This window comes from Chelon labrosus (assembly GCF_963514085.1).
Source record: "Chelon labrosus genome assembly, chromosome: 17".
Classification (NCBI taxonomy): domain Eukaryota; kingdom Metazoa; phylum Chordata; class Actinopteri; order Mugiliformes; family Mugilidae; genus Chelon; species Chelon labrosus.
In genome coordinates this window covers 21,230,746-21,250,950 of record NC_140350.1, presented here as the reverse complement: position 1 = coordinate 21,250,950, position 20,205 = coordinate 21,230,746, and the positions used below count along the sequence as shown (strand labels likewise).

Below are 20,205 nucleotides of genomic sequence, written 5' to 3'. Positions count from 1 at the left end.
TAGATTAGCTTAGTTTAGCTTAGCTTAGCACTTGACCTCAAGCTGCTACTAGAGATAGCTGCCAAACAAAATTTTGTTGTAACTTGTGTATAATGACAATAAAGTTCGTCTTACCTTAGATTAGATTAGCTTAACTTAGTTTAGCTTAGCTGCAACAAGAAGAAACAGCTCCCATTAACAGACAACATTTTGCATTTTCAGCTACTAATTAGTGGAATATAAAAGCCATCACAGGTGAAAATGATGAGTGACCTAGCTCCACATCTGGTGCAACGTTGAGACAATGCTTGGTATAAATATTCATGGTTCCCAGATGATAATTCGTACTGATTACCATGACCTGACCTTATTTTTCTCGTCTATCGTCAACACGCTCCCCCCTGAGGATGAGAGGACGACCCCTCTCCAATCACAAATTCATAATTCATTCAGTAGCTCGATAAATAAAAGTCATGGTCCCCGGCGGATAACCCCCTTTGATTGATTTAATGGTCTGTTCTCCACAGTCCTCAAGACGGAGCCTTAAAATTTTAGCATCGCTGCTGATGAGGTTTGAATGTTGCCTTTACACCATTGAGCCTGGATGGGAAAAACAAAATAACTCCCGCTAACTATCCCTTAATTGCCACAAGCAGCAATTAAATGCACTAACGACGAGGCGCTCTGACATCGGAGTCGTCAAACTGCTGGAGTCTGCGTTACGACGCTGCACATAATTTACGCTGTGTGTTTTGGGAAGTTAATGCTACTCGACTTGATGCAACATCCAAAAACATGCAATTCATCTGGCGGTAAATATTCATTTTTAGATCTGTTCGGCTGCTATAATTTCAACCCCAATGAAGCCAGTCGGTGTCCGGCGAATAAATATGGCCTCAAAAGTGTCTCCATTAACGATCCTGTATTTGCTCATTTCCTCTCTCATATTATATGATCAGATCTTGACATGAGTGTGTTGGAGACTAACGAGGCAGCTCTTTACTTTCCCTGTTAACTTATGCACGACAGTCTGCAGCAGTGTGGCTCTTTCATTTGATTTTTCCCACACCAACAAACAAAAACAGGAACTGAGAGAGAGAAAAACCCACTGCGAGTGGTTTTGTTGGTTTTGGTGCGACTTTGATCTTATTTTTGGGGGCATTAGGAAGGAAGGGGCAGGGGTTGGTGCATGGTTTGTCGGGATGGTAATGTGAACAGTGAGGGGCCTTTTGTGTGGGAGCATGAGGTTTCAGCACTGATCTTTGACCCACATAGCCACAGCCTGGATTCCTTGGGCTGGCAACGTTCAGCACTGGAGCGATGGCTCCTTGTTTAGGGGGCAGTTAAAATGCTAATCAACCAGACTATATTTAAACCAGAACATATGACCCCGGGGCATTCAAATCTGAAGTATAGTCAGGGTGTTGGAGGGGCATTTAAAACACGTGACAAACATCTGACTTGACTTGACTTGACTTGACCGGAGAGTAGAGGATCCCGTTGGTGGACATGCTTCAAGTTAAGTCAGTGTGATGTTTTCATTCGTGTTATTTCTTTATCCCCTTAACCCCCCCCCCCCCCCCCCCCCCCCCCCAAAAAAAAAAAACCTGAGGGCTTGAACTCAGTCAGGAGGAAGACATCCCGCATTTTAGATCTTTGGCTGACACTTACCCAGAATGCACCAGCTTGGAAATGACCTGTTTCCCTTCTCCCTGTTGCACCAAACGCTTTAACATACTGAAAGAAGCTAAACTATTATGTTAGAGGGAATGGAGGAGGTCCTGTGTGCTGATGATTTAGAATAATAACAATATTAATATCAGAAATAGTGCAAAAATTAAAGTGGACAGTGTGGGCTTTAAAATATATATTGTTTTCAATGGAGTCATTTGCCTCATTCACTTCCTGCACAAGGCGTAACAATATTGAAGCCTGATCTGATTGATCACATTAACAGATTTAATTAACCTTTACACACTTGACACAAGAAAAAGATAAAGGATTTACAAAATACGTTCAGTTTCATTACGTGATGTGAAATTCTGAATAGAGGAAAAGGATGCCAGCAAAGATCATTCAACTTATTAACAAAATAAATAAATAAATAGTAGATCTGGGAGGATTAAACTACAAAACTGCTAAGAAGCCTAGCAGCTCGCTGCTGAGGAGAGAAACTGATGTGGTTGTACATGGTGCCATCCTCTGGTTGTCGGGCTGAATTGCAGATTGCGCTGAATGCACTGATGAGGTGATGGTAGATGTTTTTTTTTATTATTATTATTTTATATGGTGGATTTCTAATTTAGGATGATCTGAGGGTTTACTTGCAAGGCTGCGGCTTCAGCTGCTGATGAGTTCTTCACCCTCTGGACTTCTAAGTCCGTGTGAATTAAATAGTGAGGCATTAAATAATAAAATAATAATAATGATGATAAGAAAAATTATAACTGGACAAAATTAAGCATTAATAAATTAAATATGTCAATTTGATTTGTTTTTTTAGTGAAAATCATTTTTTTTTTGGTTGCCATTTGTACAATAAAAATAATTCCCAAGTATATTATAATACTGACACTGAGTCTACACTGTGAATTAATGTCACTAGCATATCAAATGCTTTATAAGTGCTAAATTAATTTACAAGGTAAAATTTTACATTTTATGTGTTAAAATTTAAATGAATATTTATATATATATATATATATATATGTATATATATATAAATATTCATTTTTTCCATCTATTTGGCACATCTAAAATACGATAAGTCTCAACAACAATAACAATAATGAAAGTACATTAACAGTAAGCAATTAAAAACAATATAAAGAAAAGCATTCAAGACATAAAACAGACAACACAAATTAGATTCATTTATATATAATAAAGGAATCTATAATTATGGCACACATAGAACTCCAATAAAAAGAAACAAGATGAACGTGGTAAACGTTTTATTTATTTGATGAATAAATGTAGGTAGATATATATAGGTTATATTTGACTCTATATATATATATAAATACAAACGTGTCTTTCGCTGTATGTTATTACATAATCATTCGTTGGCACAGCAATGAAATTAAATAAAACAAATAACGAGTTACGGCGCAAATCAACCCAAATGCAAACATGGATCAAGCTTTTGATTTAACATGACATGAAAAATCATTATTATGCTCAAGTACAACAAAATAATTAAATAAATACACATCTCATCACCAATCGGTGTCAATATATATATGTATATATACACACAATTAAATAAATTCTATACTCAAAGCAAGGCGACGTGCAATGTTTTCTTGTAAAATACAGCACAGCACTAATATAAATTCCTTTGTTATTAATGAATGTACAGTTTACACACATGATGAATATTTAGACTGGCGGTTCACACAGCACTTGTCACAAACCGGTGTCTCAGTCAAAATTTTAAAATACAGGTATTTCAGTATACAGGTTTATATGCGTTTTTCTGTTTAACTTTATTGTGTATTTATCTTTTTTGAGGATTTTGCAGGACGACGCAGGACAAGTGGTTTTCGCCAGCTGAAATATCACTGTACCACTGCTATCATCCTTAATGTGATCCTTTGTAATAGTGGATAATAACTGAATTTATAAGGGTGCGAGGCTGTATGTCAGTCTCTGCTTTCGGTTTGCCCTGAAAAAACATCTCACGTTGCTTTTAGCTGATCACTTTACCTATAAATGTAGGCCACAACTACTACAAGGAACCGTTTCTCTGTTACATTACTATGTGAGTGCCTCCTTGTATCCTGTGAGCTACACAAGACATAGAGCCACTAACTCTGGCGCTTTTAATTTTATATTTTATCCGCTGAGTTTGTGTCCACAGCCGCACGGTGGCAGACCTCAGGCGACCTGCCAGACTGACCACAGGGTGCCCAGTGTGATGCTGTAGGCCACCACGGCCACCAGGTAGACTCTGAAGAGGAGCACATCCAGCACGTAGCCCACCTGGAGCCACTCTTTGGCGATTTCCCGACACCGGTCCCTCTTCTCCAGGAAGTGACGTATCGCGGTCACCTCCTGGAGGATGTTGTCCATGACGGGCGGGGTGGTGTCCCTGGGTGGGGGCAGGTGCAGACCGAGCAGCCCGCTTTCCCTCTCGTGGTGCTGGCTGTGCCTTCGGCCTATCTCGCAGGTGTGATGGTGGGCGCACTGGGCTGCAGGACAGGATAAGGGACAGTTATTTATTCGAGTAGGCAACCTAAAGGATTTACTGTGTATCTGGAGAGCGTTTAGTTCAGGAATTTCCCGGCTAATGAAGCAATATCAAAAAGCACTTTTGATTTAAGACCTGAATATGCACCCCCCTTCGTTCTCAAAGATAAAAACGACTGCTATATACTCCACTTTACATGCTTTCATCTGTACCTTACCAGTCCCGTAGTTGTTGTCCTTGTAGTGCTCCAGATCAGAGGCATGGGAGGACAGTTTGGAACAGAGGCGGTGCTTTTTGTCAATGCAGAAGAGGACCGGGGCTCTTTCCAGCACCAGGTACTTCACCCAGTGAGGCACAGGGGGCTGCAGGTCTTGCTTGTGGACCAGACGTACAATCAGCACGGTCTCTGTCAGGCTGATGACCAGGAGGGCCATGCAAACAACGAAGTACACACCTACGGGGTAAGTGAAATGAGAGAAAGTGTTTGATGAATGATGTTTTTATTTTGTTAATGAGCTATGGTGTAATATAACTGGCTTTCCATGCGTGCTTGACTTGCAGGCAGATTGCTCAATTTTAATAAACTGCTGGTGATCATGACAGAGCCCAGTCACCTATCAGTGGTGTTCCTATGGCAGTTGCAGGCAGAGTGTCAGATACGATGATGAGGAAGACGGAGTATCCCAGCAGCAAAGTGATCTTGAACGAAACCCTCTCTCCGCTGTCCGGTGGGAGGTAGAACCCCACAATGTCCATCACCATCAAGAAGATGCTGGGCAGCAGCAGGTTCACTGTGTAGAACAGTGGCCGGCGCCGGATCACCACCTGGGAAAGACAGGGATGAGTCCAATTAATTTCCAGTTTATAGCCGAGCACGGTTGCTTGACGTCTGAGGCCAATTAACGACGTTGTATGATGTTGGTTTAATCAGAACACAACGAGAAAACTCAGTCCAGTAATTCAGTAGGTCCATATATGAATAATTTGTATTTATATACAATATATATGCACAGTTTTCCCCTTAACAGTACTTATTTAAACCAGATTTCCTAAGATTATAATAAAAAACACTGATAAATATATCAATAAATTAAATCAGTGAACACATACCCAGAATTCAAATGGGAAAAAGGCAAAAGAAAATAATAATAAAGCCCAATTAAGCACCAAATCAATGAATTTATGAAAAATAAATCAATAAATAAATTTCATTTGATTCAGAGAATTCCCATTTGTGTAACACCAGTGTTGAAGATACAGAAATATAATAAATTATAACTGTGACAAGGTTCAAATGATTTGGAAATCCTCTATAGGACTATCTGAAATCCAAATCCATAAACACAGAATTACTTTCTTACAATAATATTCTTCTGGGTGTAACCTTAAACACCAAAAGGCTTAAATTTTTAATTAACAACCTTATCATTATCACCAAATTTTACATGGACAAATATCGATACGACAAATCGCCCCCCTTAATGGATGAACTTATAAAAGAAATACAATCAGTGAAGAAAATTATTAAAGAGATTAAAGAAACCCCCAAGCCACTCACTCCTCAGCTGCAATTACTTTATTGTATTTTATTTTATTAATTTAACTTTTTAGCCCTGTGACAGACTGGAGACCTGTCCAGGGTGTACCCCGCCTCTCGCCCGATGACAGCTGGGATAGGCTCCAGCAGACCCCGCGACCCTTAACAGGAATAAGCGGTTACAGAAGATGAATGAATGAATGAATGAATAATTTAACTTTTATTTTAAAATAAACTTTGTATTTAAATGCTTTTCTCTAATTATTATTTCTGTATCTTTTAATTTTTCATTTGCCTAAAAGTTCACCATGTAAAAAAAAAAAAAATTTTTTTTTTTTTTGAAAAAGTTTCTTTAATATATATATATTTTTAAAAAAATATCTTACGATATTTAGTTATTGTTATTGTGATATGTGCTGATCAATAAAGTTTTGAAGAAAAAAAAATCTCCAGGTGCGTTCTTGTCGTCATTTCCGGTCGCTAGTAAAAAGTGAGCCACTATCAGGAAGACTGGTGAAACTGCTGGACCCTGTCACTCTGTATTTTGTCGCTGGTAAGTCAGGTATCCAAATGTCAGTTTAAAGTTGTTTTTTTTTTAATTATTGTTAAATTTACTTTCAGTAACTTAGCTAACTATATTAGTTTGCTAATAGCTGGCTAACATTAGCATGTAGACACAGGGTGCTATGATGATCATTCGACATAGTGAAAGCTAATGTTTTTAGCAAAGGATTTTTGGTGTGATGCTAATTGTTGAAGATGGTTTTTAAATATACCCTTCTCAGCAACCGGATTAGCCAGGTTATCCAATATCTATAAAATTCATTGGAGAATTTTAAAAAATTGAACATAATTTTACACCTTTATTTACATCTAACTTCATAAACCCATACACTCACATGGAACTTCATCTCGGCGTAGTAGTCATCATTGTCCACGCTGAAGATCTTGTAGTTGGATAGTATGTGGAGCAGCTCCCACTCTCCCTGGTTCATGAAGACACTCTTGTCCTCCCGGAGCTCTTCAGGGCTTCGCATCAAGGTGATGTTGATGTCATCAACTACAAATCGAACACAATATCGGGAGCAGCATGAAGCAGCCACGGCAACGAGACATCCTTCACTTACCTCTCTGCTCTCCGAGCACATGTCACAGCGGGAGGGAGGTGATGGATGCACCGAACAGAACAGTTGTACTACTCAAGGCTCACAAGAATTGGGCGCTGTTTTTAAGCCAGTATTGATTAGGTTTGGGGTTTCTTTTTTTTCTTCTTCTTCTATTTACTCTCAATTTACATGCAGTTAATTGATAAATGCAAAGTATTAATGGATCACATTGCTCATCTTTATGCCCATGCCCATATTTATGCAGTAAAATAATACTTTGTGGCTTTGTTATGTTGTAAAACTCAATTAGAAAGACAAAAGTTGGTTATGTTTTAAACATCTTACTGGTATGGAGCCAGCTCTGGAAGGTGAGGCTGCATTTCTGGACATCAAATGGGAAGTTGTAGATGTTAAGAGTACAAGCTGTGACAACCTGGATGGGCTTGTAGTTGCTCACCAGTCCGTTATGTGTCACGTAGACATAAGGAATGTCTGGAGACTTCCCCACGTCTACGCTGCAGGTTACAGACAGAAAGGACGATAGCGGTTCTGTTTAGCACAACAAAAGGTCTGGGGCCGGCTCCTTCTGGCAGTGTAAAACAATTAGTAGAAATACGAGTGTGCAGTCCTTACAACTCATTGATGAGGATGTCAGGAACCCACACATTAGCTGTGGGTAAGGACACTTGTTTGACTTCGTCAAAGTCTTCTGGGTCCCACACCAGGAATTCATCCGTCCACGCCTACGAATATTCAACAATCAAAGACGTTAAATGAGTTGAACATCATATTCATAATATAACGAGTGTTAAATTTCCAAATCGCAGAGTAGAAAGAAAGCGATCACTATAGATTCATCATTTTAACTTTTCTTACCTGTCTGTACCACACATACGTTGTTAAAACCTGGTTCTTTTCATCCTATAGCAGACAAATCAGAGTTGAGAAGTATTTATTATTATAATACCGTATCTGAACCAGCCCTGTGATAGACTGGCGACCTGTCCAGGGTGTACCCAGCCTGGGATAGGCTCCAGCTCCCCCCTCCAGAGGACAATGAATGATGCATCTCTCAACCCAGGTAGTCTTGCAGCATGAACAGTTACTGTAAAATATTTACTGCAGGGAGCCAGAATGATTTAATTTGACGATGTTACTGCATTTATCACATTTAAGGTTATTAAACAAACACATATTTTGTATATGCTGTAATATAGATATTTACGTGGATGACATATCGTGACATGTCTGCAGGTATGCAGCGTGTAGCGTAACTCACCACATTGAGGATGGAGTAAACCATGAGGTCTATGGCTACGATAGTGGACGTCCTCCAGTCTTTCACTGGTCTCACTCCTTTCTTGTACCCCGCGCTCAGAAACTCTGACAGCCGCACTAAGGTGGCGTTGGCAAACCTCCCAGTGTTGCTGCCCAGTTTCTTCACTGAAAAGTTGAATGACATTCATCTTTTACTGATGTCAACGTGATTACTGTACGTCAGCGTTGGCTAAAATGATATTTTAGTTGTAAACCAAAGTAAACTAAGTCGAACACACATCTGAAACATTATTAAACGTGAAAAGAAATTGTTTGAAATGACCTATAGATAAAATACTTTAAGTTTCTGGTCAAGAATCTATCGAAATAATGAACCTAGATAGATAGATAGATATTTTATTAATCCCGAGGGAAATTCAAGCATTCAGTAGCAGTAACATACATTGAACATACAATACAATAACTATATAAAAAATAGAAAGTAACTAGAAATAAAATGTTTTATACAACTATAAACTATGTTAAAAATATAAAACTATGTTAAAAATATAAAGTGACCAGTAGAAGTAGAAGTTTTTTTTTTTTAAACAATTGTAAAATGAAATTATTCTATTTAAGTAAATTAACAAATAAATTAGATGGAAAATAAATACATCAATTAAAGCTCCAGTTTTCTTGACGTTTTCCAGCAATAATACTTATAATAATAAATAATAAATATGTGCTACAGTATTGGAATAAATCTAAAATTTGCCTACAGTTAAATCTCTATATTTTGAAGCTCCATACTATATTTTCAGCACAACTTTATCAGTAATTTAAGTAAAGTATAGGCACAAAGTGTATTAGTATGCATTTTACAGCTGTGTTTTAATCTTATTTATTTGTAATTGCTGTCAGCTGTAATAATAAAATAATTCCTATAGGATCATTTGACGCTAAATAACCTTATATTACAGGCCATCAGAACGTATTACACATTGTCTATACAGCAAAAAATAAGAACATTTTTCAGTCCACATTTAAAACTCAGTATTGATAAATAGCTCAGGTTAACAATTAAACATTTAAACTCATAAATTGGAGTTTGAATCAGAAGTTGATACCTGTGCAGGCTCTCGAAGCTCCATGAATGAGAAGGAAGATCAGTGCCGTCCAGGCAGGTGAGACTCTCATGGTGCCAGTTCACCTGTGTTCCCTTCTATCGCCGTGGGAGTCTGCCCGTCGCTCTGATGAAAGGCCTCGGGACGCCTGGTGCCCATACCGTCCATATCCATCCACTTTAAGCATCGCTTCACTCACATCCACTATCAAAACCTTGTTAGTGTCACTGCGCTCATAAGGGTGTATCCGTCTGCTCTGACGCCACTCCTCCTTTTTCAATACAGCGGCTGCTCGCTGAGATAAATGGAGCCGGGAGACTGCAGAAATACAAGTTAGACGTATGTGACCGGATCACATATCACGTTTGAGAAATGATTTAATTAAGTAGTAGAACAGCACCGGGGCCAGTATGTTGGAGTGATGATCACTCAAGAAACTATTAGGGAAGAGTGTCATCTTGCTTACAGAGATTGATAGCTCAGTCTCAGGATTCAAACTGAAATCACAAATGACATTTTGACTTTTCATTACAAAATGTAAATTAAAAAAAAAAATTAAATATGATTGATGTTATTAATTGAGTAAGCTGTGTCGATCAAATCAAAATGAAAGTGGCGGGGAGCGTTGTTAATTGAGTGATGAACTTAGTCATCCTAGGAATATGTTGAAGTAGCAAATCAAAATAAAAGAAGAGGATACAACATCTACGAGGCACAGACCACAGTGTACCATTTTCGGCCTGCTAAGGGTCTTGAGGATACCTTGAACTTAGTTTATACATCTGCAATAGATCTACACAAAGCCAAAGTCTGCATTGTTCTGAAATAACGCCAACAGAAACACTAGTCGGCAACCTGTCAGCTCTGTTGAGTTTGTACTTCAGACAGTATATTCTGTAGGTCTCTCTTGTGCCTCCAAAACAGTTGTGACTCATCAGGGAATGGACATGGGCCTTCTGAGGGTGTCCTGTGGTGTCAGGCAACAAAATGTTGTTAGTGGGGGGGTCTTTGAGGGAAGAGGCCTCTGTGGATCATCCCACAGATACTTGATCAGTTTGGGATCTAGTGAATTTGGAGGCCAGGTCAACACCTTGTGCTGTCCTTCAGGTTTTTTTTGAGTTGTTCCTAAAGCGTTTTTGTGTGTGTCCTGCTGGGGATGGCTGCTGCCATCAAGGAGTGTCATTGCTATGGTCTGGTCTAGGAGGGTGCTACATGTCTAAGTAACATCTACACCAATAATGCCAGGTCCAAAAGTTTCCCAGCAGAAAACTGACTCATCACAAGATGATTAATGTTATTAACCTCTCCTGTCTGTGGTCATAATGTTGTGGCTGATCGGTGTATCTTTCTTTAGTCCAAAAGCATACTAGGCTTGTTTCTCACATTTCCACATCTTCCTTTGAAAGACTGTGACATTTTTGTCGTCCTGCAAGTGGCTGTTGGAGTCAGATGACAATTTCGTTAGCGTCCAGCATTTCCAAAAGACTTTGGTTTTAACCTCTAGTCCGATAAATTAAAGCCGTGAAGAGCTTGAACAAAACTTTACTTGACAGAAGTGTTTGGTGACCTACTTTTTCCAACAGTCTGCTGCATCCTTTGAGAGCTTCTGGTCGTCTCTCTCTGTACGGAGGCACAGTAAGTCTGTAATCTCTTGTATTTCAGAAATGTGAAGTCCGTGGTTTGACTCAAAGAGGTTTTTGTTGTCAGTTCTGGCGTGTGTTATCTTAACAGAAAATAGGCATGTATTTCTTGTGGCTATTCTTTTATTTGGAAGAGAAAAAAAAAACAAGCAATGATTTTGAGGTGACATTTATATTCAAAACAAAGGCTTGAACTTAAGACACAGCCGCTGGTTACCTCATAGACATCCTAACAAAGCACTGATTTATCTATCAGCTATGTTGCATAACATCGTGTAACCGGATCCACAGGAAGAGGAGGTCACAGATACCGTCAAAATTGCATTAATATGGATTGTTCCACCGGCAGGTTTTCTGTGATGCACTTTTGATATTCTTATCACAGCTATTAGGAGACCCAACGGGGAATAGAGACACGGCGGCTGAGCTCTGAATGGTTTCCACTGATCTATTTTGTGGCAGTCGGATGGAGATTAAAGCGTGAATACAATATCATAACACCACGCTGGCACTGGGGATTTTCTCCAGAGAGCTGCTTTATTATACAGTATCTCTGAGTAAATCTTTACTGTCGGGAAACATAATAACAGACCCGATGCAATAATGTCTTTGTCAAGTTGATGGTGTAGCTACAGTGGCAGGAGAACTGGAGGCTACGCAAACAGAATATTTAAAAGGATGCATCTGGTTTCAGCTGAATTTTATTTTTGTGGTTATGGCAGTCATTTGCAATCAGTTGCTTCTACAAAAAAAAGAAAAAGTAGTCATTTCTTAACTGTATAAATGCTAATATCTTGCTTAAACTTTGGTCCATAGATTTCTTTTTATGCAATGAGGAATCGGCAATTAGGAACGTATCAGGCACTCTTATTTCCAGTTTTATGTGCAATAAACTGTTGCTTTCTTTATCTGATGACTTTGTTGTATTGACTTTTCCAGTTAGTTTCACATCAATAATTTAGCAAAGCTTCAAAACTAACACCTACACTGGAATAAATCATAATTTAACAGTGTTGGTTCACAAGAATGGTATACAGGTAAAAAAAAATGTCATCATAATCTGTTCATTTAATGTAGAAGAGAAACATAAAGGCTTTTACAACACAGTACAAGTCCTCCAGGACAAAGCAGGAAGTGGTTTTGCAGTGTTCAGTACTCAGGCAAAGCTCCAGCTGGCCCAGAGCAGCAGCAGAGTACTGGCATACAAGACCAGGACCAGCAGGTAGAATCGGAACAGGTAGCGGTCCAGCTTGCAGCAGAGGGCCAGCCAGTCGGCCTGAGCAGAAGATTCGCTGTCCTCCTGGGAGAAAGCAACGCGGAGGGACACCAGCTCTTGGAGGAGCCAGTCCAGTCTGGAGGGAGGCTCCTGGATCTCGTTCAGGGACAGAAGATCCTCGTCCAGTGAGTTCTCAAGCTCATAATCTGTGAGAAGATAGTGTTAAGTCAAAATGTGACCAATGAATATAGATTTTTGCACTTAAATAAATCTGAGCATTGGATAATTCCCTTGATACATATGTGTGATGCTTTCACCACACTTTGGTTCAATCTACAACCGATCAGGCATAACATTATGACCACCTTCCTAATATTGTGTAGGTCTCCCTTGTGCCTCCAAAACAGTTGTGACTCCTCAGAGAATGGACATAGGTCTTCTGAGGGTGTCCTGTGGTGTCTGGCAACAGGATGTTGTTAGTGTGGGGGGGGGGGGCTTTGAGGGGAGGGGCCTCTGTGGATCATCCCACAGACACTTGATCAGTTTGGGATCTAGTGAATTTGGAGGCCAGGTCAACACCTTGTGCTGTTCTTCAGGTTTTTTTTAGTCATTCCTAAAGCGTTTTTGTGTGTGTGCCTGTGTCAGGCTGCTGACTGTCATTGCTATGGGGTGGGGGTGCCTGGTCTGGTCTAGGTGGGTGCTCCATGTCTAAGTAACATCCACATGAATGAATGCCAGGTCCAAAAGTTTCCCAGCAGGACATTGTATTGTCACAAGATGGTCAATGTTATTTACTTCTCCTGTCAGTGGTTTTAATGTTGTGGCTGTGGCTGTATTTTTAGACCTTAAACGTTCCCACAAGTATGTCACATAGACAGGCTCTTTCATCCATGTCTTGTGATGTTGTTTTCTGCATTCAGGCCTTGGATTCACTCTGATATCCCCTGTCAGCAGGACATGTAAAAAATAGAAAATAATAAAAACTTGTAGCTTACCCCCAGACGCGGTGATGCGGTCGAGGGTTTTGATGGAGGTCAAAGCGCTCTCGGTAAAGCCGTGACCAGCTGAGCCGTACTTGTCCAGCAGGCAGGCGGACACTGACATTTGCTTGACCTCCTTCTCGCTGTGGTGTAGCAGCTTAACCACCAGTATGGACTTGGTCAGGCTGAGCATTAGCAGGGCCATGCATACGGCAAAGAACACACCTGAATGGAGAAGGCAGAGAAATCAGAGACAACATTAGCAGTTAGCACGATAGTTAAATGACGGTCAACAATCAGTTTTAAGAGGATTCAACCTCAAGCTCCAAAAAAAATTCCACACTGACAGATTTGTTGCGTATTGCGATGTGAATATACACACATAGGAAGGATTAATAAAGTGCAATAATGTGCATTGACATTAATAACATGGTGTATTTTGGTATTAGTATTTTGGAGCTTTTTCAGTTGGTTATGTGAGACCATTTGCTGCCAAAGCAGGATGAACAAGACAGCTGAGTTTCAAACTAATGAAGGACAAAAGGGGGGGAGGGGCGGTTAAAATAAGCTATACTGAGATACTATATCCAAGCGTAAAGTGTCCTGCCAATGAGTGGAGTCCTGACAGCGGTGGCGGGCAGTTCATCCGTCAAGTTGACTCTGAAGACCGTGTAGCCGAGCAGTATGCTGATCTTAAAGGTGATGCGCGTGCCGCTGTTCAGAGGCAGGTAGAAGCTGATCACGTCCACCAACATGAGGAAGATGCTGGGGATGAGGAGGCCCACCACATACAGCAGGGGGCGCCGGCGGATCAACACCTGAACGGGAGATGAGCACAGGGATTTGGAAGAGACTCGTGTCTTTAAATCTCACCAACGATATTTGAATTTATATGACCACATACAGCCTCAAAATGTCAAATATGTATTCTGTTAACTATGTGATGTGCTGGGACGGTTAGCACTGACAGGAAGAAGGTTCTGGGTTTGAATCCGTCTTCCGACTGGGGCCTTTCTGTGTCGAGTTTGCATGTTCTCCCTGTGTCTGCGTGGGTTCTCTCCGGGTACTCCGGCTTCTTCCCACCGTCCAAAGACATGCTTGTTACGCTCATTGGTGATTCCAAATTGGCCGTAGGTCTGAGTGTGAATGGTTGTCTGTTTCTCTGTGTTTGTCCTGTGATAGACTGGAGACCTGTCCAGAGTGTACCCCGCCTCCCGCCCTATGACAGCTGGGATAGGCTCCAGAGGACAAGCAGTTACAGAAGATGAATGAATGAATGTGATGTCCTTATGTCCCGATCTTCTGTGATGGGGATTAATGAAAACTGAACATAATCGTCTTTTTCAGAGTTGTCAGACCGATGAGGAGTCAGCTGAAGTACATTTACCAGGCATCAACAGGTACTTCTTCAACAAATAACACAAGTCTTAAGACAAACCACTAAGGGAGCAACACTATGCCAACAAACAATCTCATTCTAGAGAGTCAAAATTCTGATGAGCTGTTATTATTAGCTAAATTCGGTTAACGGAGGGATTCTTCTAACCATGGAACTCATCGCACTCAACGTTGCATACTATATGCCATCTAAAAATCCCTCTCAAAGTGATTTACAAACACTCACCAGAGCGATTTACTAGCACTTCCTGCACGGATCGCAAATGTTGCCAGGATCCCATTCAACAGTTTATTGTCGCTGTTAAGTTACCGCTGGAAAGCAAGACTGACGGACTAACAAACACTCCTAAAACCTTGCCATAAATGTCACTGCCACCTTTTCATGCTAAGTTGCTAAGTGGATTCAAATGGTGCAACGGCCACGTCTAGTGGAGTGAGAAAAACAGCAATCGATTTTATCATTTATCCCGTTGGCAGGAACTTCAGTACATAGTTCCAGTTTATATAAGAACTGATCAGTTGTCCCTGTATTGACACATTATAGCCCAAAAACATCCAAAATATAACATATACTGCACTGTCTCGACCCAAACTTCTTGTCTCGTGAAAGCGTTTGAACGTATGACCTACTGTTGAGCAAGATTGTGCTTAAAGTCTTGAATGTGGATTATAATAAATAACACAAAGAATGTGTTTGCCTTCCACTTTGCCTCTCCTGGCTTTGTGCAAATGACAAATATTCTCTCTGTGCATGCGTATTTATTGCCTTGTGTGTATGGCCATAAGTGTTTGAACCAAAAAAATGGTCACATCTCTTCTTTACATGGACGTTTCTCTATAAAAACATAAAACATTTTCCCAGAACTAAAAATGAATGAAAAGCATTTTCCAGCAGAAATACTTTTTTTTTTTATTTGACAAATCTACTCTTAGCAACAAAACCACAGTGTAACAATATCCCATTGAGCCATGAAATGCTCCATTACCAGAAAGCTCTTTGAGCTGAATAAATAGCAGCCCTCCCTTGCCCTCCACCTGCAATGGGCTATGGGGCCATTTTGCTCACCACTAACAAGAAGTCCATTGATCAGGCAGCCACTGAGACAGTCTCATTATGGTAGCTCACCCTCCCCTGTCTATCAGCTTCCCTCTCTATCTGTCTCTTTGCTCGCCAGAAACAGCCTCTCAGCCTCATCATTCGGCATTAGCTCTCCAGCTCAATCCATGAAGGCTGCAGCCAATTGCTTTACACTTTACAATTCCTCCACACGGCTCCGGGGCTACAGTTTAAAGATCACCATCGATAATCAATCACAGTCATCACAGTGCAGTCGCTGGCTCGCTTGTCAGAGAGCTGTTACACCTCTAAAATATTAAACTGCGAGGATGACATAAAAAATATCATGCAGTGTGGCTTAATTTAACTTTCTTGCTTAAATTGTGAGGGAAAATGAAGCGCATACGTTGAACTGGATGTAGGCGTAGTCGGTGCCGTCTTGCCGGATCTGTCGGTAGAGTGAAGGAATGGACAGCAGCTCCCATTCGCCGTCGTTCATGAACTGCCTTTTGTCATTAGCAATGGCCTCCGCACTCCTCCACAGAGCCAGGTCTATTTCTTTCACTGCAGAGGGAGAGATAATAAAGAGCAAACGATGGCGGGAGTTCATATATTATTTTCTCGTGCGGGTTGTGTTCTCAGCCTCATAGAGATACTTCAGGGTTTTACTGTCTGCCACCACAGCTGAGCAGTGTTTACTAGTTTTTTCAAAGCTTTCTACAACAGTTTGTACTGCTTTTGTTCGTGGATGAGTATTATTGTTTGTGCAGGAGATGATTCAGTTTTCATCACGTCACTGAAATATGAAAGTCACAGCATAACAGGTTTGAGAGAATTACCCAGAAACAGCCTCTAAAACCAGAAGATTTTCTCTTTTGCCTTATTTCATAGTTAATTTAATATGTTTGGGCTTTCACGTTGGTTAGAAAACACTGGCAATTTGTATTAATTGTGTAGGTCTATCGATCATGTAGGCCTTTCAAGGGAATTGTTATTACCATTTGAGAGCTGTTTGGTCTGGTGTTCACAAACAGCTTATATGGCTGCTTCTGGTATCTGTTTAGTCTCTTCCATAATATAGTGTGGTCCCACTATGTTTATGAAAACATAACTATCAATGTTGTATTCCAATTCTATTCCTAAATCGTACACTGGACCTATAAGATGTTAAATAGTTAGAGAAAAGCATTGTCCTCTCTCGTCTTAGGTTTTAACCAACCCCTTGATGACTGAATGTACTACTCATGAAGATGTTTGAGATCTCCAGAAAAATTCAGTGAAATCATGTTCTTATTGAACATTTGTGCGTTCGTCTGCCCTGAAATCCTGACAAGAAGACACACACCTGAGTGAAGCCAGCTGCGGAAGGTGAGGCTGCAGTTCTGCTTGTCAAATGGAAAGGCGTACATCTCCAGGCTGCAAGCCAGCACCGCCTGTATGGGCCGGTAGTTCTTCACCGAGCCAGAGGAGTTGACGTAAACGTAGGGGATTGGAGGGGCCTTCCCTTCGTCCACGCTGGAAACACACGTGAAAAGAGAAGGGAGGTAAGGGGAGGTCAGGCTCATCAGCCTGGAAGACTGTACAGTAATTGTTCTCAACCACTTTGGCATGTTTTAGACTATTTACTAGTAATAAGTCACCTTTGACATTATATGCACTGCTCTTCCAATCTTGCACATAACCCTTGAGTTCCAGTTGTTGCTATAGACTTTTCATGTTATTTGTCAAGTAGCTAAAGCTTCAATTACAGTGATGAATGTATGGTTGTATTTTTTAAGGCCCATTCCCAATGTCTTGTTGTGCAAACTCACGCACATTTCCATCTTTAAGAGACAAGAAGACAAGAAAAATGTCAAGTAATGATCTTATTTGGAATTTTGGCATTTAACCGAGTTGGAAAACTTTAATTGACGATGATTTAGGAACAGACTTGTGCCTATTTAGAGTAGGAGTAGAGTAGAAAGTATGAAAAAAATAAACCTAAGGTGCAATTAAATTTAACTGAAATTAATGGAGGTCAATGGTAGCCATCATACTGAAAGGTATGCCTCATTCTTAAGATCTACAACTCTACAGAATGCTTTCAGCAATTCAGGAAGGACACTAGAGTTGACAAAGCAACTGTTTCAGTGACTTCTTACAATTCACTAACGATGACATCAGGTATCCAGATGGCGTCAGATGACAGCGAGATCTCATTGATGCCATCAAACTCCTCTGGGTCCCAGACGAGGAACTCGTCTCTCCAGATCTGAAAACGGTAGATGGTGTTTTTGAGGCAATAACGTATCAATTTGTGTCTTTAACGGAGAAAGCAAATATCATTTAAATCAAGTTATTCAGTATAAAGTTCATTAATGAGAAACCTCATAATTCACATACACTGGGAAGTGAAAGTCTATATTTAATTGTCATATATTCAGAGCAAACTTGAAAATTAATACCCACAGGAGTTATTATGTGTGACTAGGAGATAGATAACTGGAGTGTTTTAATCTGCACAATGACAAACAAACTTACCTGTCTGTACCAAATACTCGTAGTGACGCTCTGAGTCTTTCCATCCTGGGAAAATAAAATGACAGTTTTAGGTTTTTTATTTTAATTAAAAATTCTGTAGTCACTGTTCATCTTGAGGTAACCTTATTTCCCTTAATATTACCTGTACTAATATATTAAAATGAACAAAATATATACATAATGAACAACAAGATTTCAGGGGACACTGAGCTTTAAAGTACTTTATTTTGCCAAGATATTTAATATGAGACGGCGTGAGTAAAACAAAGTACTTCAGTAGGAGCAAGCATTTAAAGCCGACATACCACATCGAGGACGGACTGCAGTATGAGGTCTATGTAGACAGTGGTGGTACTGGTCCAGTTGTGAACGGGTCGAACCCCGCAGTCGTATTTCCTCAGGAGGGTCCTGGTGAGCTGGTTCAGAGCTGATCTCTTCGGCTTCTCTGGCACACATTCAGCCAGATGGGCTAAAAATGAAAGGTCGATTATTAACTGGGCAAACTGGGATGTTCATGGAGCCCGAAGACTCACTCAAATATGCAAACCAGCAGAGGTTTCACTAAAGCCCAGTCCTTAAAAGAGGCTATTTTAATATGTACAGTCTGCCTGCAAATATTTTCCATTTTTCCAATCTAATAGACACAATAACACTTAGGCTTGTGTTGCCAGTGGCTTTATAGAAACATAAATTGCCATGCCAAATCTGGATTATGCACTATATCTGTTCATTATTTAGATGTATTTATTTATTTAAAACACGGTGTAGTTGAGTGTGGGTAGATGATGTCTGGATCTCAACCTCCCTGGGTGCTTGTAAAAGGTATCGTGAATTTGAACTAATAATCAGCCTCTTTGTGAAACACTATATATTGAAAGTAAGTGCTGCATGTTTTTTGTTTACAGCAATAAATATTAAGAAACTTCTTTTTGTCACTCTTTACAATTGATGTAAAAATAGCCCAGCAGCTGTGAAGCTTCCATAAAGCAGTATGACCTTATTTTGGGTGATATTTTTCTTTGTGATAATGAGCAACCCGGAGGGCATTTATGAATGTGTTTTGAAAATACATCATTGCTCTTCTTCTGTGCCGCTGAACTAAAAGCACTTACTGACTCACATGAGCATCTCACACTATTAAACAATGAAATGTTTGGAAAATTTACAGCTTCTCTGTTCTGACAGAAAACATGACAAAGGAGACATTTGTGAGAAAAAAGTTAAACTCAGATACTGTTTAATAAATGTTTGGTCATTGCGCAAATGCAAAAAGAGCGTCTTACCTGTGAACAACAGTGTCAGCCAAATTAGAGACATCGGGCTGAAAAAAATTAACCTCCCAGATTATAGCTGTTATCCAAATGTCACGTCCAGGTGTTTTCTCTGTTTACAGAACAAAAAATATCCACAGTTTCACCAAATACGTTGAACGGTAGCCGTACTGAGTGGAGGGGAAGAGCAATAGACAGAGTAGTGCAGACATTTAGGTTGCACTGATATTGATTTTCACTGCCAAGGTAAAGTGATACATGAGATAGTGGATAAGAAAGGTCCCTGAAGGTTTGATTTGGGACAGTTTACTTGCTACTTCAGATTATTATGAACATTGTTGTTGTTGTGGCGTTTTCATTCAGCTGGAAACACCTCACAGAAAAATTTAAGAATTGACTTATGGGTAATTGTGAATAATGCCATGATGTCAGTGCAGAAAATAAAACCCCAAAATAGCATAAGGACCTTTCACAGATCCCATTAAATATTATTCAAATCCAGGTTTTAGTAAGACAACATCCAAACATGGTCAGGCTAAAATGATAACATCCAATAACATATTATATAAAAGTACAAGAGGTAAAAACCTGGGAGAAAGGTGGAGATATTAACACATGTGGAAAATAAATTAAATAATACATAGAAAATAGGCAATTATATATAAATAAATCCCATAGCTTTTAAATGAAAACATTAAAAAAAAAATAAAAGAGCTGGGATATTATAATAATTGGAAAAATAATTTATATAATATATAGAAAAATTATGATAAATAAATACATTTAAAATAGGTTAATGAGGAAAGAAAATAATATATGGAAAAAAGAATGAATAAATTAATAAATCTAAATCAAAATAAGGGAGGCAAAGGTGGTGGTATTAAAATGTATTAAAAAATAAAACTAATAAATAAGTAAGAACTTAAGT

General features: G+C 39.7%; 2 protein-coding genes across 2 annotated transcripts; both read right to left on the bottom strand.

The window, feature by feature from the left end:
• Window positions 1-3,858: 3,858 nt before the first annotated feature.
• On the bottom strand, window positions 3,859-9,268 carry htr3a (5-hydroxytryptamine (serotonin) receptor 3A; the record flags this gene model as incomplete). Its single annotated transcript, XM_084565593.1, has 9 exons — window positions 3,859-4,172; window positions 4,389-4,625; window positions 4,786-4,996; window positions 6,608-6,768; window positions 7,160-7,329; window positions 7,448-7,557; window positions 7,691-7,735; window positions 8,094-8,257; window positions 9,199-9,268. The coding sequence occupies 9 exons, from the start codon at window positions 9,266-9,268 to the stop codon at window positions 3,859-3,861; spliced, it is 1,482 nt and encodes a 493-aa protein (XP_084421719.1).
• Window positions 9,269-11,926: 2,658 nt separating this feature from the next.
• htr3b (5-hydroxytryptamine (serotonin) receptor 3B) lies at window positions 11,927-19,502 on the bottom strand. The gene is made up of 9 exons (XM_084565543.1): window positions 19,290-19,502; window positions 18,312-18,475; window positions 18,007-18,051; window positions 17,628-17,737; window positions 16,832-17,001; window positions 15,893-16,050; window positions 13,639-13,849; window positions 13,047-13,256; window positions 11,927-12,257 (listed from the first exon to the last, which is right to left on the bottom strand). Exons 1-9 carry the CDS (start codon window positions 19,321-19,323, stop codon window positions 11,992-11,994), a joined length of 1,368 nt encoding a protein of 455 aa, XP_084421669.1. The 5' UTR covers window positions 19,324-19,502; the 3' UTR covers window positions 11,927-11,991.
• Window positions 19,503-20,205: the final 703 nt, after the last annotated feature.